Below are 19,123 nucleotides of genomic sequence, written 5' to 3' on the forward strand. Positions count from 1 at the left end.
AGTTATTGTCACAACACCGCCCCCTGCTGCCCAGCCGCGGGATGTAAATACAGAGGGAGTTCTAATTCTATTATACCTGCATGTTTAGTTGAGGAACATCTCCTACATTATTGATGATTAGTAAGCTTTGTTAAATATTTATCGGTTTCATTTATCAAATCAAATGAGTTAATTTCAAGATTCTCAACAATATTTCTCCTTATAAAGCAGTGATGTTCACTTTAATCTTCTCCATATTTTCTTTAGAAAACTGGATCAGAAACATTTATTTTGTTTCCAGATTTCTGCCTTGGAGAATAAACTGTGACCAACACATCTGAAGATACATTCAGGATATATATTTAGGGAAAAAAACTACTAACGGATAGAGCTACAGTGGGTAGATTTCACGCACAAAACTCCCTGGAAGCAATTTCCGCCATGGAAGAGAAAAAATTAAAGCCCCACAAGAAGTCATAATTTCCAGTTTTAAAGTCATATTTATGAGATAGAAATCAGTCAGGAGTCTTACTCCAATATCTCAAAAGCAAAACTCAAATGGGCTTCCATATTTTTGTAATTTCCTCCCAAACATAAACGGTTTTCTGGCTGAACTCAGATCAGATCAATACATCTGATAGATCTCAGAGAAATTGATTTATTGGATCTATTCTATAAATTGCTGCTTTAATTTCCCTTTTGTGTTGATTTATTTTACAAACTTTTAATATATTAATAATTTGAAACGTTTGTATAAGTGACGTCTGACTTTTTTACAATTAAAATAAAGGCTAAATAATAAATAGTGTGGTTGTATTTCCATGTTTCTCCGCCAGATGGCACCATCTATTATCTGTTAGATAATCAGAGCCAATTATTATCTAACAGATTTTGTTTTGTTTGGTTTCTTTGGTCTTTATTTGAACGTTTTTTGCCAGGAAAGTAATGAGAGAGAGGGAAGACATGGGGCAAAGGTCACCAGGCCGGGAATCGAACCTGCGACGGCTGCACCAAGGACCGAGGCCTCTTTATCTGGGCTGTGCTTAACCGCTGTGACCAGCAGACCGTGTGGTTCTGACTCAGTCCGTCAGAACCACAAGAACATCATGGCTGAACCAATGAAAGCATAAATGAAATAAAAGCTGCGTTCAGCCGTTCACCGCTTCAGCCTGACACAAGGTGGCGCTGCGGAGGCAGAGCCAGTGCTCAGAATGTGGAGCAACGCCGCCATCGAGCTGGACAGGAAACCAGTTTGTTTCTTAGCAACAGGAGATAACAGCAGCTCCAGTATGACGGGCGATTAGGCTGTCCGGTTCTGGTTCTGGTTCAGTTCTAACTTTATTCAGTAAGATCTTGGTTGTGACTCCAGGACCTCCTGCTGTTCAGGTTTGGACCGGTGGTTCTGATTGGCGTTCTGTCTCAGTACAGTTTGGTTAAAACGGTTCTGATCCTTCAGCCAGTGATGGATCAGAAACGTTGGGATGAGTGATGGATTCAGTCCAGGTGAACCGGGACGGGTTCTCCAGGATTCTTCTTCTGGAACTCGGTTTGGGTCAGAGCCGACCCGGTTCAGAGGCAGAACGTGGACCCAGAGGAAATCATGAGCAGCTCAGGAAGAGAAGGATCTAAAAATAAAACGAAGGAACAGAAATAAGACCAGGAGGAAGAGGAGGACGCTCCTCCTCCTCTTCATCATCCTCTCCCTCCTCCTCCTCGTCTTCCTCCTCCACTTCAAACTGCAGCGCCAACCTGAGCGGAAAGCAGAAGCTGCCGGACCCGCTGAACCGTCAGAAGCTCCAGCTGCTGCAGCGTTCTTCGTCTTCAAGTGAGGAAAGTTTTCAGCAGACGATCCGGCAGCGACTCCACGGAAACCAGGTCAGAGTCTGCTGGTTCTAGTTCTGGTTCTGACAGAGGAAGACCTCAGACTGAACCATCCTCATCTTCATCCTCCTGGAGGTTCTGGTGGTTCAGACGGGACGGGCAGCTGACCTCTCAGCAGTAGTGGCCAGAAGCCAGAAGTCCGGACTGGACCAAACTGAACCTTACCTAACCGGACCAGGCCGAACCCGGATCCAGAACCTCTCTCCACAGAGCTGAGGATCCAATCCTTGATATGAGGAAGTCGCTGTTACCATGAACAGCCTCCCCTAGTGGCTGAGAGGCGGAACAGCAACAGAATGACATCATCCTGACTCTGTCCCTCATTGGTTGCAGAAAGGCCAGGGGCGGGACTTCAGGGCATGTCTGCAGTGAGTCCTAAGCCAATCAAAGTCCAGTCATGTGACCTGCTCCTCCTCAACACAAGGGGGCGCCAACTCCTGACTGACAGAGCATCAAAGAAACAACATGAACTCAGTGAGGGCGCTCCCTCCTCCTGCTGCCCTGGGCAGCTGCCCATGTTGTTGAAATCAGAAACCCCAGCAGTCGCACTCTCTCTCTCCCTCTCCGTCTCTCTCTCGCCCCCCAGCATCTGTTCCTGTCAGATCCAGATGTTCCCCAGACATCAGTGACCTTATTCAGAGCGCTCCCAGTGTTGCTGCCTGACCCAGACGTCTCCTGTCTCTTGTTCTCCAGCTGCCGTCTCGTCCTCCATGGCGGGCCTGGAGGTCTTTGCTGACGCCGCCTCCCTGCTGTCTTTGAACTCCAGCGTCTTCTTCAGTGAGACGCCGGCGCCGTGCGCTAGGGACCCGCTGAACGCCGTGGTCATCAACGTCGGGGGGAGTCGCTACATCCTGTCCCAGGAGCTGCTGGCGTCCCACCCGGACACCCGGCTGGGGAAGCTGGTCTGTTGCGGTCGAGACTCTGCGCTGGAGCTCTGCGATGACGCAGACTTCCTCCAGAATGAGTTCTTCTTCGACAGAAGCTCCCAACCCTTCCAGTAGGTCTTCCTCCACATTCAAAACAAGCACCATCATACAGCATTCCTTAGACCAGGGGTCTCAAACTCCAGTCCTCGACGGCCGCAGACCTACAGTTTTTAGATGAGCCACAAGTACAAAACACTGGAATGAAATGGCTTAATTACCTCCTCCTTGTGTAGATCAGTTCTCCATAGTCCTGCTAATGACCTAATTATTCTATTCAGGTGTGGTGCAGCAGAGGCACATCTAAAAGTTGCAGGACTGCGGCCCTCGAGGACTGGAGTTTGAGACCCCTGTCTTAGACCTTTAGTCCAAGTCAGGGTGGGCCGGCATCCTGCAACTCTTAGATACGGCTCTATTTCAACACACCTGAGTCAAATAATGAGGTTGTTACTCTGGAGAACCCGACTGCACTTAGGAGGTGATTCAGCTGTTTGACTGAAGTGTGATGGACCAGGGAGACGTCTAAGAGTTGCAGGACACCGGACCTCCAGGACCAGGACCGCCCACCCTGGTCTAAGGGATGCTTAGACGCCCTTTCAAGGTTTAAAGGTTCCCTTAGACCAGCGGTTCCCAACCTTTTTAGTCGCGCGGACCGGTCAGCCCTTCGCAATTTTGCTGTGGACGAGGGGTAGGGGGTAATGGGGGGGGGGGGGGGGGGGGGTATCGAGTCCGACGCTGTTGTTCGGGGGGGGCGCAGTACTCCGATGTTGTTTTGTTACTCATTCTGCTGCAAGTTGTTGTCTCAATTTTGACGCACAAGACGTAACCGGTAAAATCCGGTTTAGGATTTTCAAAATAAAACATCCGGAAGTAGTTCATTATTTCTTGCGCGGCCCGGTACCAATTGGTCCACGGAACGGTACCGGTCCGCGGCCCAGGGTTGGGGACAACTGCCGTAGACTTTTATTCCTGTAGTTCTAACGTCAGATCAACCTGAGAATCCGCTGCATAGATAACCGGGTTCCTCATGTCTAAAGCGGCGTACGCACAAAAAATGTGCGGTGCCATATTTTACGCTCACGTTGACATGTATAAAAATGAACCTGCTTTGAAAGCTTTTGACCTGCCGTGAAAATGTGCAGCAGCCAATCAAACGATTTCTGTTTGACAATAACAAACTACAACGTGTCAAAACTCACCTAAATACACTGAAACCGGTACTGGTACCGGGGCCCAATGTGCCCTGAAAGCACCTTTTAAATAAAATATATTACTATTATTATTATAAATACTTGTACTTAGGCCTGTCACGATAAACGATAAATCGATTAATCGTACGATAAATTAAAACTATCGACGTCATTTCAATTATCGGCATTATCGTCTCTTCCGGCCTTTTTCTCTTTCTGTTGATGACACCGAATGAAAAAAGGCTCAACTCCGGTGCTCTCCACTGACCCTCCCTTCCTCATTTCCTCAGTGTAAAGCCCAGCAAGCCCAGTGCACACTACGATCTTAGAGCTGTGCTGATTGTCGGCCCATTTTCAAAACCTGACAGACCAAACATTAGCCGACAGAAATCCTAGGTATAACGGTTCGATCGGGTTCGGTCCTGCCGTGTGGTGTCCAACAATGGGCACAAAATAATGGCTACAAGTTCAGTTAACTAAATTTAAAACCAGGCATTAATTAATGCTTTACTACAATCTACCTGCAATGCATGTGGCTAGTGTCAGCGTAAAGTCCTGACTGAATGAAAATCATTAGAACCTGTTTATGTCACGTTAACGAAGAACAGCTGAAAAGTTACCGGGTTTATCAACTGCGGTAGCAATTTAGCTCCAACTCCTCCTCTTGTCATTTCTATATTCTTTGCATGTTGAATAAACATTAATGTTGTTTCCACATATCATCTCCAATGTCCGCTGGACTTCGGGTTGCGCCGTGTCAGCTGTTTGGGATTCCCCTCCTTAATTTCCCCTCAGAAAGCTGGAGGAGAATCTGCGCTTTCTGATTGGCTGCCTGTCACATTCAACAGGCTGCGTTAAGATCCCAGTCGGGGAAAACCCTGATTTAGATCAGAGCGCAACGATGATCTACCATAACACACCACACAATCTTAGAAAGACCAACGTTTTAAGATTGTTGTAAGGGGAAAAATAGGAGCAAAAAATCTGTAGTGTGAATTATTGCATCAGGTAGTCGATGTGCCTGTCTTCTCTATTTAAATCTAATTATTACTGAAGGGCAACATAATATACAGACTTCATAATCTGCACTCTTGGTTGAATGCAGTATTTATTTCCACTTTGGCTTTATGTTGTTTAGTTTTTATCAAGTACATTTTTTGTTAATGGAGACTGAGAATCCATTTTATTTTTGGTTGTTTTGTTTATTTTGTTTATCAGCTCCAGTGTTAAATATTCTTTTGAAAATAATGTGTATCTATCTTTGGCAGGAAATCACATGCATTATTACATCATTTCCATTAAATCAGTGTAAAAAGGTCTTCAGACAATATTATCGTTTATCGCAATAATTTTTTGAGACAATTAATCGCTCAGCAAAATTTGCTATCGTGACAGGCCTACTTGTACTGCTACCAGCCAGAACCGTTGCCATGGTTACAGCTTAACATGGCGGCAGACTTCCTGGTATTTATACCAATTAATATGTATTTATGGAGGCGACAGGTGGAGCAGCAGCTGCTCTGTTTCCCCCAAATCAGGATTTCTAAAGGTGAGCAGGTCTGATCGCAGCTTGGCTTCATACATCTGGAGCTTTTTGTGCGCCGCACTTTTTCAATTTCTCCTACGCCAAGTTTTAGTGTGAAAACTGCGCAGTGTTTTATACACGAGACCTCTGGTGTCTTCACCCTGTAGAGATGAGAAACCATCTAGTCAGGGCTGATCTGGTTTCAGGTCCCTCAACCTTTCTCGTGTTTCCAGAAACTTTAGACTTTGTTTCATTCATCTCTTTGCTTGGTCCTCAGGTATGTGATGAACTTCTACCAGACGGGTCACCTTCATGTCATGGAGGAGCTGTGTGAAATCTCCTTCCTCCTAGAGATCGAGTACTGGGGCATTGACGAACTCCGCATCGACTCCTGCTGCCGGGAACGCTACCACCGCCGAAAGGAGCAAAAAGAGTCCCTGGATGTCCGCCAGGAGTTTGAGACCGACGAAGAAGAGGAGGACTTTGTAGGTGTGCTCTGTCCAGGCCTGCGTCGGCGTCTCTGGGACATTCTGGAGAGACCGGAATCGTCTCGCGCCGCCCGAACCTTCGGCTCCCTCTCCATCTTCTTCGTGGTGCTGTCAGTCGTCAACATGGTGCTGATCTCTCTGGACCTGGACCAGGACTTCGGCGTGAGTTGGCTTGGCGCCGGTGGGCCACAGCTGCTTGACGCTGTGGAGTACGTGTGTGTCCTGTGGTTCACAGGTGAGCTGGCGCTGCGCTTCACCTGCGTCCGGGACAAGTGCCGGTTCAGCAGACGCATCCCCAACGTGATTGACCTGCTGGCCATCCTGCCCTTCTATGTGACGCTGGCAGTGGAGAGCCTCCATGGCGGCTCCACCGAGCTGGAGAACGTGGGCCGGGTGGTCCAGGTGCTGCGCCTCCTCAGGACCCTGCGCATGCTGAAGCTGGGTCGACACTCCACAGGTACACGCTTCAGTAGAAAGTACACCTGCTGTGCTGCTGTTTCTCTCTACCATTAAAGCTTCATAGAACTGATTTGGGTCAGATGTTCTGGGTTTCCTTCTACAAGGTTTACTGGGACGTTAGCCCATCCCAGTGTTACTGGCTCAAGTTTTAAGGTCTCCTGCTTCACCTTTTCACTCTGACATGATCTGTTGTTCTGTGGCGCTGCAGTCGGGACTTTGCAATGAAGAACATGGAATCTGTCAGCGTTTCCCCAGAGAAACATAAACTAAACATAATACCTTCCTAGTTGGAAGGAGGTTGTGCAGAGCAGGTTCCCCTGTACCGACGTTTAAACGGTCCCTCTGTGAAGGCGTCTTTTTGGAGAATACTGCACCAAGTATCACAGCCTGACTGCTTGATTGCTCAATGCCAACCTAAAAGCGTGACTATAATGGCAGTTATCGTCACGGTTTGCGCTGGGCGCGCCGTCAGTCTGGTGCAAGCGCATGCGTCTTTATGAACAAAGAATAATGTGTGGTGTGTGCGTTCAGACTCGAGCTGGTTCTGGCAGCGCTCTGTGTCTGTTCATCCAAACACAAGATTCACAAAGAGCAGCCATCAGGTCAACATGTTGCCCGCAGCGGCTACATCATTAGTAAGCATGAGTTCCATGCAGCTTTCCCTCAGCCTGGTTGCTTGTTGTGTCCTAAATACTCCTGAACAAACTGGCTGTTTCCTGTTTTTCCTCATGGAAAATTAATCTGCAGCCAACAAAGAGCAGCGTAATGCGGTGAGGTGTGAGGACCAATCAGAGATTCCCCCGACCCCCACATTTCACACTCTTGACGTGAAGAGAGAAAGCAGCTGGCAGAGTAAACACGGATTCAACGTCTGACATCAGCAGAGACCCCATGAGCTAAAGAAGCTGCTCCGATCGCTCATGAATAATGCAGGAAGCAGAGGAAACTGGAGCAGGAACCCAGAATAACCAGAACCAGCAGCGGTAACTACAGTGACGTCAACAACATGCTTACGCAAGAAACAAGATGAATCTCCTGGAGGAAGATCAGAGCAACAGAGTCTTTATCTACTTTGAACAGGAACAGGTTCAGGGCTGAACCAGTTCTTTACTCTGAACCAGTTCTTTATCCTCTCTCTCTCCAAGCCATGGTCTCTGAGAAAGACCACGGCTTGAGACTATCGCTCAGTTCTTTTCTCTGAACAGTCGCTGAATGAACAGGGTCTTTTCTCTGAACAGTCGCTGAATGAACCGGTTCTTCTCCCCCTGCAGGCCTGCGGTCTCTGGGAATGACCATCGCTCAGTGTTACGAGGAAGTTGGCCTGCTGCTCCTCTTTCTCAGCGTGGGAATCTCCATCTTCGCCGCGCTGGTGTTTGCCCTGGAGCACGACCTCCCGGCCTCCACCTTCACCAGCGTGCCGGCCGCCTGGTGGTGGGCTACCACCTCCATGACCACGGTGGGCTACGGCGACGTGCGGCCCGACTCGGCAGCGGGGAAGACGTTGGCCTTCCTCTGCATCCTGTCCGGCATCCTGATCCTGGCGCTGCCCATCGCCATCATCAACGACCGTTTCTCTGCCTGCTACTTCACCCTGAAGGTCCGGGAGGCCGCGTTGCGTCACGCCGATGCGCTCAGGAGGCTGACCCATGGCTTGCCGGGGGGCGGGGCCGAGCCCGCCGGGGGCGGAGCCAACCTGAGGGACGCCTACGCCCGCAGCGTCCTGGAAATGCTGCGACTGCATCGCCGAGAGCGGGCAAGCACACGCAGCAGCGGGGGCGACGAGCTGTGGGGTAAATAAGCTGCTGGGGGGTAAATAAGCGAGCCTTGTTGCCCTGGTTCCACTAAGAGTTCATTTAGTCAAACAGGAGGTGACACCCGCTGCAGTCATCATCCTTCTGGTTCCGTCCCGGTTCTTCCAGCCGACCCGGCGGCTCCAGACCTGATGGCAGGATATTTATGGAGGAGACGCCGGGATTCTGGACCGGCCCGGTTTCCCACAGGCGGTTCTGGTCCGGCTGGCAGAAACAGAAGCTGGAGATAAACAGGTTGTCAGAGGGAGAGTGGGTCCAGATCCCGGTTCTGTTCCCTCTGGCGCCGTGGATCGGATGAGGCGGGAAGAGAAGTAGAATCAGGCAGGATTAAGGGCGGTTCTGAAACAGAACCGGTTCAGAACCAGAAAGAGTTTCCAGCCAATCAGGAAGGAAAAATCCAAGTCCTGCTGAAGGGAACTGGACCTGCTGGAGAACCGGGTCAGCAGGCGGTTCTGCTCAGTAGGACCGGGTCTCTGAACACTGCGGGCGTCGGTTCTGTCCAATCCGGTGGTATTCGGTTCGGTCCAGGAACAGAACCTGACTAGGTGGTACCGGAGTCCACGCAGCAGTGTGATGCAGAAATAATAAAAGATTCTTACAGAAACAAACAAAACATTAAAGAATAAAAAAATAAAATTGTGTTTCTCCTGATTGTAAAGAGAACCAGAACCATTTTGACCCAATAAACCGTGGAACCAAATCAATCTGGTTTTTTCTTTGACTTACAGAACCTTTATATTCATGTGTTTCTGGTACGACCGTAAAGCTGACACACAGCTACATCTGCTAGCAGCAGTGATGAAGCTGCTGCTCTCTGTTCATTTATATTTATAAACAATCTGCTGCTGGAAAAGATGCTAAAAGCAGTTAGCCTCAGCGAAGCTATGCTAGCCTAAAATAGCATCTGAAAGCTATACATGTAGCAGCTGGCTCTAATACTGGGCACAGCGGCAGCAGAAAGAACCGGGTCAGAACAAGTAGAACGGGTCAGCTGTTGTAAGAGTTCTCCGTCTAAATGGAAGATTGCACACGCTTAAGAGTCAAATTTTTTTATAACTATTCAGAAATTAGTATATTAACAGCCTGTACTAATCAATACTAGAAAGGCCAATTTGAATGAAATGAATAAACAAAAACAATCAAACATGTCAGCTTAAGAGTGTGGATCGGAGGAGACGCCATGTTTAATAAATCAGCTGCTCAGGAAGACATTTTGAATAGTTTCTCCTGCAGTCCTTCATTATAAACACCAAACCAAATCTGAAACGGTTTCTGAAATAAAACAAAATGATCTTTCAATAATAATAAATGTTCAACGAAAAGTCCGCAGTTATGCGCTCAAAAATTGCTTATCCATGCACACACAAAAATAACGATGGGGCCCAAATGATTCATCCATCTGTGTCCAAAAAATAAAGAAAAATAAGGAAACGTCTCACCGGGTTTATAATCCTGGGCGGTCTCCTTCTCCAGGCCTGGAATGAACTTCGCCCAGTCTGTCCAGGTAACGGCACCGGACCTCGGCCCGATTTGACGTCCTTACAGAGAAGTGATCTCAATCCCTCCAGCGTTGGGTCAAGTTTCCCCAGCAACCCAGGTTCTGTCTCTCCGGCCAAAACTCCGGAGCTCCACTGGTCCGACTTCCGGCGTCTCTTCGCCCTGATGCACCTGATTGGGAGAGGAATAATAAGGAGAACACAAATATAACTAAACACACACAACCAGGAGCCAACCTGAAACCAACCAGAAAAAAACTAGGAACCAACCAGGAAAAAAAACTGGAACCAACTTGAAACCAATCAGGAACCAACCTGAAACCAACCAGGAAAAAACTAGGAACCAACTATGAACCAACCTGGAACCAACTTGAAACCAAGCTGGAACAAACTAGGAACCAACTAGGAATAAAACCATGAACCAACCTGATATCAACCAGGAACCAACCTGGAACCTATCAGGAACCAACCTGAAACCAACCAGGAACCAACTAGGAACCTGGTTGGAAAACATACCAGGAAAAAACTAGGAACCAACCAGGAACCAACCTGAAACCAACCAGGAAAGAACTAGGAACCAACCTGGAACCAACTTGAAACCAACCTGAAACCAATCAGGAACCAACCTGAAACCAACCAGGAAAAAACTAGGAAAAAACTTGAAACCAACCAGGAACCAACCTGGAACAAACTAGGAACCAACCTGGAAAAAACTAGGAACCAACTAGGAAAAAAAAACAGGAACCAGAAACCAACTAAGAACCAACCAGGAAAGAACTAGGAACCAACCTGGAACCAATCAGGAACCAACCTCAAACCAACCAGGAAAATACTAGGAACCAACCAGGAACCAACTTGAAACCAAGTTGGAACAAACTAGGAACCAACTACGAAAAAAACCATGAGCCAACCTGATACCAACCAGGAAAACATACCAGGAAAAAACTAGGAACCAACCAGGAACCAACCTGAAACCAACCAGAAAAGAACTAGGAACCAACCTGGAACCAACTAGGAACCAACCAGGAAAAAACTAGGAAAAAAAACAGGAGCCAGAAACCAACTAAGAACCAACCAGGAACGAACTAGGAACCAACCTGGAACCAACTTGAAACCAACCAGAAACCAACTAAGAACCAACCAGGAAAGAACTAGGAACCAACCTAGAACCAACCAGGAACCAACCTGAAACCAACCAGGAACCAACTGATGAGTTTGGATGTCTGAAGAAGATGGCGCAGCGTGTTCACTTCCTCTAATCAGCTTTGTGTGCCTAGCCGTTATTTCCAACTAATACTACTGTTGTAAACTGCGTTTTTCTCTTCGTTTTGCTTGCTGTGGAATTCGGTAATCCGGGAGGTGTTGGACTGAGTACCTGAACGTCTTACAAAGGAAAATGTCTGCTAAGACTAAACATAAGGGAGCACATGCTGCTAGCTCCGTTAGCTGAACGAGCTAGCTTCGGAGAACATAAATGCTGTAATGGAAGAGTGTCACGAATATACTGAATATATATTGACGTTGGAGCAACTTTGAAGATGAAACTTTCCCTCCTCTAGCGCTCACCCCTCGGGACTCGCCTGCTTCAAAAAAAGAGAGAAAATCTGAGAAGCTAAATGGTGACATCATAGAAACGCTTTCCAAGCTTATCAACGAGAGAGCTGATGGTCTGGAATTAAAGTTGGGGAACCGGATTGAGACACTGGAGAAAAAAATCGACACCAGCATGGCTGAAGTTAAAGAGTTGAAAGAGAATATTGATCTATTCAGAAAGAACGTTTCAGTACCAGTCATCTCATGAACCGAGTTGCTGAAATGGAGGCTTATTAGAACCATGACGGACTACAAACACAGCACTCAGCTGACCAGCCGCGACCCCACCCTGCCTGACACCTTAAACAGTTTCTTTGCCCGCTTTGACACGGCGGGCAGCAGAGAAGCTGTACATCTACCCCAACTGGAAGAGCAGCACCAGCCCCTCGTCTTACAGAAGCATCAGGTGACGTCCACCCTGAGGAGGATCAACACCCACAAAGCTCCAGGACCGGACAAGGTGTCAGGCCAGACGCTGAAAACCTGCGCCGACCAGCTGGCAGGAGTGTTTCTGGACATTTTCAATCTGTCCCTGCAGCTCGCCACGGTTCCTGAGTGCCTCAAGTCTTCCACCATCATCCCTGTACCGAAGAAGAGGTCCATCACCAGCCTGAACGATTACCGGCCCGTCGCTCTGACCCCGGTGATCATGAAGTGCTTTGAGAGGATTCTTCTGAGGCACATCAGAGACTTCATCCCCGCAAACCTGGACAGCCTTCAGTTCGCCTACAGAGCGAACCGGTCAACAGAGGATGCTGTCTCCATCACTCTGCACACAGCCATGACCCATCTGCAGCATCCCAACACCTACGTCAGGATGCTATTTGTAGACTTCAGCTCAGCATTTAATACCGTCATCCCAGACAAGCTGGTGCTGAAGCTACTCGAGGTGGGGCTGCCCGCTTCACTGTGCCACTGGATCAGAGACTTCCTCACCAACAGGCCTCAGGTGGTGAGAATAAGTGGCTCAACATCGTCCCCACTGGTCCTCAACACAGGCACGCCGCAGGGCTGTGTGCTCAGCCCAGCTCTCTTCACCCTGTTTACACACGACTGCGTGGCCATCCACCCTACCAACACAGTCGTGAAGTACGCGGACGACACAACAGTAGTGGGTCTCATTTCAGACAACGAGACCCACTACAGAGAGGAGATTCTGCAGCTCACTCAGTGGTGTTCAGCCAACAACTTGGTGCTGAACACAGGGAAGACCAAGGAGGTCATTGTGGACTACAGAAGGTCCAGGAGGTCGGCTCACACTCCCCTTCTCATAGATGGAGAAGTGGTGGAACGTGTGGACAACATCAAGTTCCTGGGCCTCCACATCACTTCTGACCTCTCCTGGAACACAAACACCTCCCACCTGGTGAAGAAAGCACAACAAAGGCTCTTCTTCCTCAAGAAACTGAGACGGGCTGGACTTTCCTCACGGCTGCTCGTGAACTTTTACAGGGCGACGATCGAGAGCATCCTCTGCCTCAACATGACTGTGTGGTATGGTAGCTGCACAGCACTGGAGAGGAAACAACTGACACGGGTGGTGAGAACAGCACAAGGCATTGTGGGATGCCCCCTCCCAGACCTGGACTCCATTTACACAGACCGGGTCAAGAAGAGAGCTGGATCCATAGCCATGGATTCCAGCCACCCGGGCCACAGACTGTTTGTGCCGCTGCCATCAGGCAAGCGGTACAGGAATATACGGACTACAACAAATAGACTGAGAAACAGTTTCTTCCCCACAGCCGTCAGAGCCATTACTCCCTGCCGCCCCCCCCTCCCACACATATCATAACCTCGCAGTCACACATACATATCCCCCACCCCCACACAGCCATATTGTTCTGCACTTTGCACTGTCACATTATCTGTACTTTGCCATAATTGGACCTGCTGCTACTTCTTTGGTGTGGTTGAGTGCCTTTAGTTAATTTAGTTGTATATATTGTTATTATTATTATTGTGTGTTTGCTTATTTATACTGTATATATTTGACCTTTTGCACGGGAGCTGCAATGGAAATTTCGTTGAATTCTGTTCAATGACAATAAATGCTATCTATCTTATTACAGGCGCTGCAACCTGAAGCTTTGTGGACACAGCGAGAGGGATAATGAACATACTCGCCTTGTTGCTATTAAAATCTGCCAGGCTACTATTCCCGACGAAAAGAAAACGCTGGTGTCCTTCATAGATGTCGCCCACCGCCTGGGTCCCTAGACGAAGGACCGCAGCGCTTCTAGACCGATCATCATCATCCGGTTCCTGTCCTGCCGGCGGCGTGTTGCTGTCTGGAAAGTGGCAACAAAAAAAAAATCACAATTTCTGCCCGAAGATCTCTGCAAGTCCGACCGCGAGAAAAGACTATTTCTGTGGCCTTTAGTAGCTGATGCTAGAACAGTGGTTCTTAACCTTGTTTTGAGGTACCGAACCCATCAGCTTCATATGCGCAGTCACCGAACCCTTCTTTAGTGATAAATCAATTTTTTTTTTCCAAATTCAAGACATAGGTACAGTATATGTTTTTTTGCTGGTGCGCAAAATGAGCCGTGCATGAACGTCACTTTGCTCAAAGAACAAAACCATGAACTCACAGCAAGTTACAGTGTTACTTTATTCTGGCCCCCCAAAAATATTTTGGCCCCATGAAAGAATTTCAGCCCCCAAAATATTTTTTTACTAATTAAAAATAATTTTGGATTTTTTTCAAAGAATGTCAAAATTTTTTAATAACTTAATTTTTTTTATTTTAAATGTAATTTGTTTTTTGTCGTTTTGAATCCACAAAATACGTTTTTGGGGCCAGAATAAAGTGTTGCACAAATTACACACCTGCAAATCAGTGAGACTCCTGCTGTTGTTTTAGGGAGACCAGTTCAGAGAGGCGTGGCTTCAGAGAGGCGTGGCTTCACCTTGGCAGGTGCGTCTTCAGAGCAAAGTCTGTTCATTTTCTTCTTCTTTTGCTCGACATATTTAGTATGGATTAAAATATTAAGAAAGAAACCACGCGACGTACAACTACGACAGCCACTGATACTGCGCGCACTAAATGCCCCGCAGCCCTGATTGGCCGAGCAAAGTAACACGATCCTCTGCAGCCAGTGATGGCCAAGCGGGGCGGGTCATCACGACTTTACACAGGTGTAGGGTGACCATATTTTACTTTGGGAAAACCCGGACAACCTGCAGCGGTGTGCGTGTGTCGGGGGTTGGGGGGGAGAACCAGAACACGTTGGAGCGGGAGCGGGAGCGGGGCGGGGGGCTGCTGGAGAGAAAGTCTAAAAGCGGGAAAACTACATAAATGTGCGCTTTCTGATTAAGAACAGGGCTACCCGCACAGACGCGGCTCAGGGATTACGTAATTTGCAGTTGACCAAAATCCCGGACGATTTTTAAATTTCCCCCCGGACATCTTTTTAGGTCTGAAAAGTAGGACATGTCCGGGAAAAAGAGGACGTCTGGTCACCCTACATAGGTGTGTCTTTACCTCCGCGGCAGAGGCTCCGCCGAACCCCTGAGACCGACTCACCGAACCCCTGGGGTTCGATCGAACCCAGGTTAAGAACCACTGAGTTAGAAAGAATGGGGGGAAGCCTACTTGGTGGGAGGCCGTGCCTTTATTGAGGGTAAAGAAATGACCTCTGACCCCCCAGCCTGCAAAGGTGAGATGACAGGCTCATAACTAGGAATGATTCGAGTTCCTTGATTATTAAAATTCCTCGCGGGAAATGTATCTGCCTCGAAGCTTCGTTAAATTGTGTTTTATTATTTAGCGCGCCGCGTTCCGGCCGGGTCGCTATTTGCGTTGCGACGTAACCGAGAGAATCCGGTTAAAGGATTTTCAAAATAGAAGATCCTCCAGACTCAGATATTACATAAAACGGAAATATTTAATTATTTATTGTGCGAGCTGGTACCGGTGTTAAGATTAACTGGTGGCTAAATTAACTGGTTGAAACCTATGAGCACCGGAGATGTTTCTAAATTGTAGGTGGCTGTGTTGATGCCTGTTGAAAAATGCTACTTGTGTTACAAAACCGTCTTCAAAACTTTACTATAAATCTCATTTGAAGCAAATATGTTTAATGTTACATGTGAAAATTATGTTTCAAAACAAGTTTCTACAGATCAGCGTTCAGTGCGCTACGTAAACACCGCATTGAAGCAAAACCAGATCAGTGAGTATCTTGATAAGCGCGTCAGAAGAGGAAGTTCTGGTCTCGGCGTCCTGGCGGCCTGCTGCCGAGATGGACTCAGAACCTTCAGCTAGCTTGGCTAGCATCACCTCACAGAGCTTACCTTTCTTTGAGCTTCTTTTCTAAGTGACGATAAAAGTTAGTCGTACTCCCACCGTCTGTGAAAGCCGAATTTATACGTGATTATAAGCTTTCTTATGATTTATGTAGGTAAATTTATGACTATTAGACGGACTTCTGCCCTCAGAGGAAACCACTGCGCATGTGTCAGAGCGCCGCGCGCGAGTTTTATTTTATTTTATTTTTTTTAATGGATCTTTATTGAGATACAAAATACATAACAGTACAAACAGAAATGTCTGCTAGGTGTCACCGACACATACGGTACATCACCATAACGTTACATGAACACTTTTTTTTTTTTTTAAACAAATTAATCCGAAACAAATAAGGCAATTACAGTAGTGGAATTCTGTATAAGGCACATATATCGCGCGCGAGTTAAAGGGGAGGCGATGGCTGACAGCGGAAACAGAAACACGTCATTATTAAGTCGCGTTATTGCTTTGATTTTAATCGGTATGTTTTGCACCCAGTAAAAACAAGGATGTTGACAAATAAACTGATACTATGCTGGCAATTTAGTGACATTTTCACAGTTGTGGTCTTGAAATAAAATCCCGAGACCGAGACCATCAAAAAGTCTGGAGACCAAGACCGGTCTCAGTCACTACAACACTACTCTGAACAAGTTCCTCCAGCCTTTCATATTATTCAGATTCTAGTTTCTTTCTAAATGTCAATAAATTTGAACTTTTTGCTACAAAGGATTCTGTTCTATCCTATAAGCAACATAAAGCAGAATGTTGTATACTTCGGAATCACCATCAACAAAAATGATAAAAGCAGATGTGTTGGAATCTCCTGCTGATACCAGAACCAGAACCAGGTTGAACAGATGTGAAGGGCTTCTAGTTTGGTTTATTTGGCCTCTCCTCTCTTTGTAGACAACAACACCTGTAAAAGTTTTGACCAGTTATTATTATTATTCAATTATCTTTAGAAGCACAAAATCTGCTACATTAAAAAGTCTGTTATCATGAACCCAGTTGATATGGGATTTAAATTTCCCAGACTCTTCTACTTTAAACAAAACTAAAGCTCTGATGGATTAAACCTGTCATTCTGCCTCATGTTTTAATTTCAGTCCTAATTCTAGATTCTCTCTCAGTTGATTTTCTTCTGCTCTGTAACTTTAATCCTGAGAAAATCCCAGTCAAACTGTCCAAACCATGTTTGGATCTATAAACACAAATATTCTCCTCACAAATGTATAATCTGGGATAATAAGGATATTTTATAGAAGATTAAACGTCTCTACGTTGACTACTGGAAAACAAATAATCTAATGTATGTAAGGCAGCTGTTTAATAACCAAGGGTCATTGTTCACTTACAGGGAATTTCTGTCTCATCTTAAGTTTCCAGAAGCTGCTGGATCCGATCGTTCCCTCTGGCCCGGTTAGGGTTCTGAAGGCATCATCAATCAGAAACCAGAACCGCCTCAGACAATTTAATGGACACTTCTGTTGCTAAAGTTTGTCTGGATCCTAAATCCTAAAACAAGAAAATATGTTCTCTTTTCCAACAGCTGGTCATTTCTCCCGGTGCTGTTGGACCCGGTTCCTGACGGTCCCACCTGGAGACAGTTTGGTCTCAACTAACAAAGTTAAAGATGTTCTTATAAACTTGTCCACAGATGCTGCCCAACCAAACAGTAAATGGTGGGTTAGGGTTAAATTAGTGCATTTTGCTCTTTCTGTCTCAGGATGAACACATGAATCATTTGTTTTGGAGAGACACCAAAACCCCTGGGATGAAATCATGAACTTTTTCCCCCCAAACTCTCAGTTATGAAATGGTTATTCTGGCTTTACTGCTTTTGACAAGAAGAACTGATTCTTTTTGTCATCAACCTCATTTCACTTCTTATTAAATTCTTTATAGATAAACAAGTTCAGCAAAAAACAACCTTTATTCTCTAAAATAAAATAATTTCCCTGCTGGGATGAATAAAGTAATTCTATTCTATTCTATCATCATTAAAGACTTGATTTGATACAATCATCACATTATTGTTCTAATAATCCAAAAGCCATGAAAACTGTAAATTTATTACGCACATTTAATATCTTACAACTTTCTCTGTAGATACATTTCTTGTCAGTATAAAATCCTGACTGGCAAATTTCTTTTCTTATCATTTATTTTCTTATGTTTGTGTACAACGTTAATGTTTCCAACATTATTAATAAAGATGTAAAAAAAACAAACAAAAAAAAACAGGAACCAACCTGGAAATAACTTGGAATCTGATTAGAGATTAACCTGTCCTTTCACAATAAAAGCCTCCCAGAGTGAACAGAACTCTGACCCGGTTCTGTTGCTCCTTCTGGAGGTTCTACAGAGTCCTGCTGCCATCTGCTGGACTGATGCTGTCACTGCATCTGTTGGGCCCCAGGACTCACCTGGTAGACAGGTGAGCAGGTTCTGCTAGACCGCAGGAGAACCGGAGACAGAACAACCCGAGTCCAGAGCCGAACAAAACCACACACAGTACCACAGCGCCGAGCCCAATAGAACCAAGTCAGTTCTGATCAGAGGACTGTTTTCACCTGTTGTCGGGAACAGCTACTGAAAGCTTCTGCTCCTGTGATTGGACGAGCCAGCAGCTTCTGCTCCTGTGATTGGACGAGCCAGCAGCTTCTGCTCCTGTGATTGGACGAGCCAGCAGCTTCTGCTCCTGTGATTGGACGAGCCAGCAGCTTCTGCTCCTGTGATTGGACGAGCCAGCAGCTTCTGCTCCTGTGATTGGACAAGCCAGCAGCTTCTGCTCCTGTGATTGGACGAGCCAGCAGCTTCTGCTGCTGTGATTGGACGAGCCAGCAGTTTAAATCAATTTAAAGGCTAAACAAGTAGCTTCAGAGCTGCTATTTTTATCCTCCATGTTGGTTGTGATGATGTCACACCCAACATGGAGGCAGCAGATGCTCCAAACCTTTATTCTGACTGTTGTTTTTTTTTTTGATCAGCTGGTTCTGTTCTGGAAAGCTCTGTGGTGGTTTGGTTCTGATGTTTACTGGAGCCACCATCATCAGAACCGTCTGCTGGACCCCCACCAGCCGCCTCCATGAATGCTGGGTGCCCTGGTTCTGAGCGGAACCGGCCCGGTCCAGCAGGGACACGGGTTCTGACCTGAAATGGATCCAGCTCTTCTTTCATTCAGAGTTCTGACTTGAGTCCACAGGTTCTGGTGTGTTCTGATTGGGCTGCTTCATTCATAAACGGACCAGTCAAAGTCCGCCCAGTAGGGGGCGCTGCAGCCTGTGTGTGTGCGTTTGTAACACTGTTTGTGGGTCAAGGGTCAGATTTAGGACTAAGGTGTGAATTGAGTTTTGGTTCCGATTAGAGAAAGAGTTCAGAAATGAATGGAAGTCAATGGAAAGTCCCCACAAAGATAGCCACGTAAATGTGTGTGTGTGTGGGTGTGTGTGTGTGTGAGAGAGACAGAGGAAGCTGAACC

The 19,123-nt window shown here is 46.7% G+C and overlaps 1 protein-coding gene across 2 annotated transcripts; it reads left to right on the forward strand.

Annotated features, from left to right (window-relative positions):
* Nucleotides 1-700: 700 nt before the first annotated feature.
* Nucleotides 701-10,129, forward strand: kcnv1 (potassium voltage-gated channel modifier subfamily V member 1). Of its 2 annotated transcripts, XM_028012209.1 has the most exons (4): nucleotides 701-1,854; nucleotides 2,554-2,857; nucleotides 5,776-6,443; nucleotides 7,717-10,128. In XM_028012209.1, exons 2-4 carry the CDS (start codon nucleotides 2,571-2,573, stop codon nucleotides 8,241-8,243), a joined length of 1,482 nt encoding a protein of 493 aa, XP_027868010.1. In that variant the 5' UTR covers nucleotides 701-1,854; nucleotides 2,554-2,570; the 3' UTR covers nucleotides 8,244-10,128. The 2 variants fall into 2 exon arrangements, with proteins under 2 accessions (XP_027868010.1, XP_027868011.1); XM_028012210.1 differs by lacking the exon at nucleotides 701-1,854 and having other exon boundaries at nucleotides 1,861-2,857; nucleotides 7,717-10,129.
* Nucleotides 10,130-19,123: the final 8,994 nt, after the last annotated feature.

The sequence above is a fragment of the Xiphophorus couchianus genome, chromosome 3 (genome assembly GCF_001444195.1).
Source record: "Xiphophorus couchianus chromosome 3, X_couchianus-1.0, whole genome shotgun sequence".
Lineage (NCBI taxonomy): Eukaryota > Metazoa > Chordata > Actinopteri > Cyprinodontiformes > Poeciliidae > Xiphophorus > Xiphophorus couchianus.